General features: G+C 45.4%; 1 protein-coding gene across 1 annotated transcript; it reads right to left on the reverse strand.

The window, feature by feature from the left end:
- Positions 1 to 897: 897 nt before the first annotated feature.
- Positions 898 to 4,484, reverse strand: LOC119283890 (pentatricopeptide repeat-containing protein At3g13880-like). Its single transcript, XM_037563250.1, has 2 exons — positions 2,956 to 4,484; positions 898 to 2,263 (listed from the first exon to the last, which is right to left on the reverse strand). The coding sequence occupies exons 1-2, from the start codon at positions 4,482 to 4,484 to the stop codon at positions 1,507 to 1,509; spliced, it is 2,286 nt and encodes a 761-aa protein (XP_037419147.1). The 3' UTR covers positions 898 to 1,506.
- Positions 4,485 to 9,026: the final 4,542 nt, after the last annotated feature.

A 9,026-nucleotide genomic window follows, 5' to 3' on the forward strand; every position in this document is an offset into this window, starting at 1 on the left:
GCAGTTGCCATAGGGCTTAAACTAAAGTTGTCATGTGGCAATTTTAGTTTGTAGATCATGGCAATTTTAGTATTTTGATGATGGCAACTCCAGTACTTTGACCATGAAAATTATTTTTTGTATGAACCATGGCAATTTTACGTGCATGTATCATGGCAATTTTAGTTTATGGTTCATGGCAAGTCTAGTTTCTTAATTCCCCGTTTTATAAATGTCAAAATTTACATTTAAATGTAGAAGAAAATAGCTGAAACATATCATGGCAATTTCAGTGTAAACATCATGGTAATTCATATGCAATAGACATGGCAACTTTTAATCCAAAAAAAATTTCATCAAAACATATTAACATGAGATCTAGTTTCGAAGATCTCATCACGAGGGATTTAATGGTGAAAACGGATTTTCAATCGGATTTTTCTTTTAAGAGATAAAACATTTTAAAAACTAAAAATCCAAAAAGATTCCTACATGCATGCATGCAATGACGTGGCAATATGTTTACATTAGAGACGTGTGGTGCGTCTCCCTTCCTGCCACACGTGTGGCAGTTAGCGCGACCCTTTAACAATTGTCGGCAGAATCAAGAAACACCTCCTTCACCCTAAAAGGTGAGAGGCTAAATAGTTCTGACCTAAGAAGATTATTTTCTTTTTATTATGTATGAATTTTGTTTCTTAAGTCTGAAGAGAATGATGTGTTTTGAATCAGTGAAAACTCCTGCATTTGTATCTAAAACACGAATGTACACCAAGGATTTTATTATTAGAATTTCTGTGATTCAGCACAAGGGTATATAAATGCAATTTCAGCTCAATAGCTATGTAAAAATATCATAAGTTACTTGCATAAACGTAGCATGTGTTTCCAACTATACCTGTAACCTACGTCAGCCTGTGCAAAAAACATTCCCAGTGAATTAATTCTTTCATCTTGGTGAGAGTGTAGCGCATCATTCGTTTCACAATGAGCTTTTCTCCCCATCAGGAACTTCTCAATATTAACACTTCTACCACAGCTTCTACAGCAGTGTGACTATAGTGTACGTGCTGCAGATGGGCCTCAGATTTTACCATGGCGCAAAACAGCAGCTGCCGGCTGTTCAGGTCAGCACATTTTGCTCACAAAAATGCCCCAAGTATATACGATTAAGCCACAGTTCTAGCTGAGATGCAGGGAAGCAGCTCTGCCTTCACATCTCCAGCAATCCCATGGTTTCAGCAGAGATGAACAGCTCGAGACGTGTGACGCTTAATCGCAAAGTGATGCGTGGCTGGAGTTGGACATCATCAAGCACAATCGTATGCTACATGTTCACAGCTTCTGTTCAGTGGAATGGCACAGCTTCCGTTCAGTGGAATGCCACTGTACCCTTTACTGTAATCCTCTCATTCCTCCGATCCCAACTGCCAGACACCAGTTTCAACCTCAGCTGCAAGAATGGCCAAACTGTTCCGCTGACCCTTCTAAGGTTTTTCTACTCCCAAGGTTATATATCACTTATGTCTACCAGTAGTCTCTGCAAGAGCATGAACCTTGATCAAAACGATGAAAATGAGTCGGATCTCTGACAATTATTCCCCTGTTTTCCCTTGCTGATAGCAACTTCAGTGTTTCATGGCTTTCCCAGGATATCCTCTGGTTCTTCATAACTGTTACAGGAGCAGCAGATGGCAAAGTGGATAGCCCAAGAGCCACACCCAGTAGTTCACCATGTCTGGCAAGTGAGATCTTGCCATCCTTTCTGCTCTGGAATCCTAATTCCCAAATGTCCGTTCCACCACGCTCAGTCTTCTGTTTCACACTGACCAGCAACTCTTCTAATCTGGCATGAACTGCATTATTGTGTGGGCAGGAGTTATTTCCATCAGTAAAATGATGGATGGATCCCCCAAACTCGGCCCAACTAATCCCGGCTTCCTTACTCATGCCTCGCTCTCTCATCAGGCCTCTAGTCTTCATAGCCAATGAGATTTTGCCGGCATCCATGTAGAGGTTGTACAGCACCACATATGAAGTAACAGCGAAGGGCTCGAGTTCCATTAATTTCTCTCCGGTTTTTATACCTCTCTCTTTGTCCCCATGGATTCTGCATGCCCGCAACAGTGCATGCCAAAGTATTGGGTCATTTTCTGATCCAGACCCCATTATGAAATCTTCAGCCTCAGATATCTTACCAACACGGCCAAGGAGGTCAACTACGCAAGCTTTGTGCTTCGTATTTGAGGAACAGCCATAATCTGATAGCATGCTCTCATAGTGCCTGCATTACAAAAAGACATACTTGATGAATTGTGAACATTGTTGAGAAATTGGATAGAAGTGCCAGAAATAGAGGAGACTGCCCTATTTCTAACGTTCCTTTATAGCACATTCTTCAATTAGCATCATACACTTTAGTTCTGAGCATGCATAATTTTGTTCAGGAAGGGTATGTCAAACTTGAACCCTCCACCTTTTGCATCCGGGCTTGGGACCGGCATTGGCGGTGTTACTTCAAGTCTGGTGATCTTACCAGTCCCTGGACATTGGTAATTAGGAAAGGTATAAATATAGTTCACATGAGAAACTGAACGCAAGCTACATTTCCAGTCAGGAGGGTAGGTATGATATCACAATATAGGTAACCCCTAGGTTTGGCGCAAGTAAATAGTAGCTAATTTAACATGTCTTTTTGGAGCAAGAATGTGAGGCATTTGGCAAATCGATTTTTGGAGCTACACTTAGCTATGTTGCATTGCACAACACAATTCCCAGACTATCATATCTCCCTTGCTATGGCATATGCATTCTGTGTAGGATGAGTTGAATATTGAACGTTTAATGTCCTTCATAAGTTGCTACTAGCATATATAATACACATGAGGATACTAAAAATTCACAGGAGGAAGACAAAGCACTTTTTGAGAAACAACAAAACAGTCAGGTCAATCATTACTTTGCAAGAGTATGTACCTGAAACCTTCGTCTGCCAGCCCCTGCTGGCTGCAAGCAATGAGAACGGCAAGAAAAGCAATATCATTTATCACGACACCATAATCCTTCATCTTCTCCAGGAGCACTAGAGCCTCGCCTTCATGGCCATGGACTGCGTAGCTCAAAATCATTGCAGACCATGAGAATATATCCAGACATGTAATCTGCTCGAATGTCTTCTTTGAAGCCTCAACATCACCTATATTCCTATACATAGAAATCTGAGAATTGCCGCACACAGTGAACTGACCAAGTCCAGATTTGATCGTATAACAGTGTATCTGCTTACAGGTTGCTGGTAGACTCAGAGCAGCACAGGCATTCATGACACTCGATAAAGTGAACTGATCTGGCTCTTTTCCAACAGAAAGAAACTCTAGGAACAGGCCTAGTGCCTGCTCAAAATTCTCATCATGCGTGAATGCTGTAATCATGGATGTCCATGTGACGACATCTTGCCTGGGTGTCATCTGGAAGCACCTCAGACTGTCACTTACTGACCGTGCTTGGGAGTACAAGTTAATCAGCGCATTTGCTATGAACTCGTCGTCCTGAAACCCATTGAATATAACATGAGCGTGTATCAGCCTCCCACAGTGCACCGCATTGGTCAAATTGCAGACTTCGAGCACACTCTTAAAAGTAAACCTGGACGGTTTTACACTAATCCGGAGCAAGTCTGAGAAAAGCCTGACAGCTTCGATTCTAACCTCGGGGCAAGGGTCATTACCTAACCGAGCGAAGCCCGCGATCATGGCACCGTAAACCACCGCATTCTGATTCGGGATGCAGTCAAACACCTTGATCGCCTCCTCAAGTCCACCGTTCTTGGCATACATGTCCACCATGGCACTCCCGACAAACATATCCAAGTCCAAACCAACCTTAACCACGCAGCCGTGCAGCATCCTCCGGACATCCTCGGAGCCCTGGAGCTCGGAGCAAGTCTTGAGGATCCCACCCAAGGCAAAGCTATCAAGCTTCACCCCTGACCGGTGCATCCAGACGAGCACGTGCACAGCCACCTCCGGCCATCCCATGCGCACGTACGCCGACAGCAGCAGATTCCACGACGCCTCGTCCCGCTCCTCAGCCCGGTCGAACACCAGCCTCACCTCGTCAATCAACCCGTACTTGGAGTACATGTCGATGATGGAGTTGGTCAGGAAAACGTCCTGCGCAAGCCCGCTCACCACGGCCAGCCCGTGCGCCGCCCGGCCGTGCCTCCAGTCCCCGGCCCTGCCGCACGCCGCCAGCACCGCGGCGTAGGTGAACCTGTCCGCCCGGACGCCGCCGCCCCGCGCGTCCCGGAAGGCGGCGAGCGCGAGGCGCGCGCCGGACCCGCCCTGGCTGGAGTAGCCCGCGATGAGGGTGTTCCAGGACACGGCGTCCCGGCGCGGCATTCCGTCGAACAGGAGGCGGGCGTGGCGCATGTCGCCGCCGCGGCAGTAGGAGGCGAGGAGGTTGTTGCGGAGGAACAGGCCCGGATGGAAACCGGCGCGGAGCATGTGGGAGTGGGTCAGCCTGGCCAGCGGCAGCGACCGCCCCCTCGACGCGGCCCGGAGGAGGCCCGCGTAGGCCGACGGGTCGAGGGGAGGGGTGCGGCGGCGAGGTGGTGGCGGAGCCTCCGGGGGAGGGCCGCGCCGGCGAGGAGGCGGCGGCGTTTGGGATGGGGGCGGGGGCGGGGGCGGCTGTTGCCGGAGAAGACGGTGGCTGGGTCTCCGGTGCGGGAGCAGCATTGGTCGTCGGAACGACCGAACGGACGAGGTTTAAGCGAGGTTTATTAATTTCTCTTTTTTTATTTATTCTTTGCTTGGATATCACACTTGGAGTACGAAGGATGTGGATGTGAACGAAGTTCCATGTGACGCTGACAGATGGGCCCACGTCTCACTCACTCGAGACACATTTTATTAACAGCCTCCAAATTACTGTGGAATCACACCACGGTTAGATTTACGTTAAGCTCCGTCCGATCGTCAAAAAAGAAAATAAGCTACTACCTCCGTCCTGGTCTAATCGTTCTTTTCGTATTTTATGCTAAAATTTAACCATAGTTTTACTGACAACATGTTAATATATGTCATAAAAAAAATATCGTTGTATTCTTATTTAAACATAGTTTTCAGTTTTCAATGACATTATTTCTTGTGACATGCATTATCTAGTTAATTAAATCCATGATCAAAATTTGGCACAAAATACTTAGGGGCTAATAAATCAGGACGGAGGTAGTACTAGCTTACTTATGTGACACATGGCAACTTTTGTTTATTTTTCTAACGGTCAATTTCAAAGCACTATTCTACCAAAACACGGCATTTTTGAATTTTGTTACATTAATATGCATCTCTATGATTTTCAATACATGTGGCATTTAAAAAAACCATTGAAATATATTTTTAACACGGCAAATTCAGAAATTTAATTTTGGTTACTTCAGAGAAAAAAAATTGAACATGCAAAGTTTGTGTGAACATAACCTTTTTCCGTATTTTTCTATGTTTTCTATCTTTTATCATTATTTTTTTGTTTTGGACATTTTTTTTGTGCAACACTAGGCTAATGGGCTGTACCTGGCCTTCTTTCAGCTTGGGCCAACTAGGTTTGTACAGGATAAGCTAGGAGAAATAGCGACAACGAATATGATGGCTAAACGGGAACTGTTTGCTCGGAATTGGGTTGTAGCCCCGAACGGAGCAATGCTGGACTCACACGCAGTTTACGGGGGATTGACGACGTGGTTAGAGCTGATTGGCTGAGATTTGGTCAAGTGAGGCGAGCCCACAGGTGAAAATTGAGGGAGGGGGGGGAGGGGGGGGGACTCCATTTGTTTCTTTTCGTGTGTGTAGTATTATCTCCCCGAACGATTCGTTCGGTCTGCGAGCTCTCAGACTGAAAGCCAGGTGAATATAGCTGCTGCAACAGTTTGGCGAGAGTATGATGTAAAATTTATGGGAGTTTCAGTGATCGAGTTTAGAGGTATAACTGATCCGGCGATGTTGGAGGCGCTTGCTGTCCGGGTGGCACTAGCCTCGCCGAGGATTTGAACCAACAAAGGAAAAGGGATTTGCTATTTTACAGTCGGCTGTTATTCAATTCGTCAACATTCAAATCGCTGGCCGTCCGCTGTTGCATGGAGATTTGTGCTTGGTTGTCTGGTTTTCAGGCTTGTTTTTCTGTCGGGTCCGTTTTTTTGTCCCAGCCCATTACCGCTCCGCCCCCTCCCCCTCTTTCAGGTTTTGTCCGCGGCACTGTAGATAAGGGAGAGAGGAGATAGTGAGGCAGATAGAGGAACATGCGCTTGGGCAGTGGATGCGATTCCTTTCTGTTCATTTCGATTCCGAGATCCCCCACCAGTGGAGCTTGATTTCTCTCATTTCTCTTGGATTCTCGCCTCCTGCTGTTGGTTGCTCTCTCAATTTCTCTCTTGAGCGCGTGATTTTTGTTCATTTCTCAGTGTGTAGCTTCCAGATCTAGGGGTCAGTTACTGATGTGATTTAGTTAGTGCTCGTGTTAGGTGTGTGTTGTGATCCTGGGCCGCGTTGTTGTAGATTCATGGTAGGTGCTTGTAGTTTTAGTGGTTCATCCTGCTTCGCACTGTCCGCCATCGTTCATTGTCTGCTTTGTGGTGCCCGCCATTTTTGTTCCTCGTCTGCTCGTGGTAGGATCATGCGTGTTTAGTTTTGTGATTCAGATAGATATATGGTTCAGTCATAGGTGGTCTGTTTGTTCGCTGGTAGATGGGTGTTTCCTCCCCTGGGCGTGTTGGTTCTATGGTTCCTAGATGTTTCTAGATGTAGTTAGGTTCCTCTTCTGCCCTCTGCCGCAGGTCCCCTTTGGCCTGTGAGTGCATAAATCCCTCTTAGTGTAGGTTTAGATGTAGTTAGGTTCCTCTTAGTTACCCAGCGCGTCAGTGCTCTATTTTTTGATGTGTCATTCTGTGGTGTAGCCCTGTACTAGCCTTGGTGTGATTTTTTATGTGCTTTTGCAATGTAATTCCTTTAAGCTTCTCCTTCTTTTAATGCCCTAGGAACTGTGTATGTGATGCAGGTTTGTATATTTGCTTGTGCTGAGTGCCTGAGTGTTGTTGTGTATCCCTATAGTTTCAGTGTCATATACACTAGAATTACTCTGTATTTTGCCTCAGATTTACTGTGTAATCCCCATAGTTTCAGTGTTTTCACTCTAGAATTACTAGTATTTACTATGTATTTTGCCCGATTTTTACTTTGTAATTCATCATGTAGTTTCGGTGTAATTTACTATAGAATTACTGTGTAATTCATCTTGTAGTTTTAGTGTAATTCACTATAGAATTTCTGTGTAATTCTTCATGTAGTTTCAGTGTAATTCACTATCGAATTACTGTGTAATTCGTGCCGTAGTTTTACTGTGTAATTCACTCTAGAATTACTATGTAATTCATCATGTAGTTTCAGTGTAATTCACTCTAGAATTACATGTAATTCATCCTGTAGCTTCAGTGTAATTCACTCTATAATTAAAGTGTAATTTGCCCAATAATTACTGTGTAATTCATCCTATAGTTTCAGTGTAATTTACGCGAGTTACTATGTAATTTTAACGTTTCAGCTATGTAATTCCTGACATTTTATATGGGCCCTGATTCCAGTGTAAATTCCCCTAGAATTACGATTATTTATATATATATTTGCAGCGTATTTTGTCACTTTTTTGCAGTGTATTTATCTTGGTTCAGTTATGTAATTCCTGAATTTTGGCCTTTTTGTTTATTTTTGTATTACTCTCTCATACTAATTTTCACTGTAGTTTTTCTTCTCAATTTTTATAGTGCCCCTAGTTTTACCGTGTAATCGCCTCGCTTATTATATGTATTTACAATGTAAATTTTGCCCTAATTTGCAGTGTAATATTCATGCTTTTAGCTCTGTACTTTATAGGTTTTAGCTTAATGGGTAAGCTTCGGAAAGTCTATCACCAGGATGTTCCGTTAGTATCATATTTTGAGAGTGCGGATTTTGTTCGTGAGCCATTCGTGCCTAATGACATCCCGGAAGATGGATCTGTTGGGTTTCGTAGTAATTTCAAAAAATTTCCTACGCACACGCAAGATCATGTGATGCATAGCAACGAGGGGAGAGTATTGTCTACGTACCCTACGCAGACCGACTGCGGAAGCGATGACACGACGTAGAGGAAGTAGTCGTACGTCTTCTCGATCCAACCGATCAAGCACCGAAACTACGGCACCTCCGAGTTCGAGCACACGTTCAGCTCGATGACGATCCCCGGACTCCGATCCAGCAAAGTGTCGGGGAAGAGTTCCGTCAGCACGACGGCGTGGTGACGATCTTGATGAACTACAGCAGCAGGGCTTCACCTAAACTCCGCTACAGTATTATCGAGGAATATGGTGGCAGGGGGCACCGCACACGGCTAAGGAATAGATCACGTGGATCAACTTGTGTCAACTTGTGTGTCTTTGGGGTGCCTCTACCTTAGTATATAAAGGAGCCAAGGGGGGAGGGGGCGCCGGCCAAGAGAGAGAGGCGCAGGAGGAGTCCTACTCCTACCGGGAGTAGGACTCCCCCCCCAATCCTATTCCAACTAGGATTCCCAAGGGGGAAAGAGGGAGAGGGGTGGTCGGCCACCTCTCCTAGTCCTAATAGGACTAGGGGAAGGGGGAGGCGCGCAGCCCCCTTGGGCTGCCCCTTTCTCCTTTCCACTAAGGCCCATGAAGGCCCATATGGTTCCCGGGGGGTTCCGGTAACCTCCCGGTAACCCGGTAAAATCCCGATTTCACCCGGAACACTTCCGATGTCCAAACACAGGCTTCCAATATATCAATCTTTACGTCTCGACCATTTCGAGACTCCTCGTCATGTTCGTGATCACATCCGGGACTCCGAACAACCTTCGGTACATCAAAATGCATAAACTCATAATATAACTGTCATCGTAACCTTAAGCGTGCGGACCCTACAGGTTCGAGAACAATGTAGACATGACCGAGACACGTCTCTGGTCAATAACCAATAGCGGGACCTGGATGCCCATATTGGCTC

Source organism: Triticum dicoccoides, chromosome 4A (assembly GCF_002162155.2).
Source record: "Triticum dicoccoides isolate Atlit2015 ecotype Zavitan chromosome 4A, WEW_v2.0, whole genome shotgun sequence".
Taxonomy (NCBI): domain Eukaryota; kingdom Viridiplantae; phylum Streptophyta; class Magnoliopsida; order Poales; family Poaceae; genus Triticum; species Triticum dicoccoides.

Coding starts and splice junctions, on each gene's coding strand:
- LOC119283890 (XM_037563250.1), bottom strand. CDS start 4,484: ATGCTCCGCGCCGGTTTCCATCCGGGCCTGTTCCTCCGCAACAACCTC. Junction 2,264..2,955: donor CTGGCAGACGAAGGTTTCAG/GTACATACTCTT, acceptor TTTGTAATGCAG/GCACTATGAGAGCATGCTAT.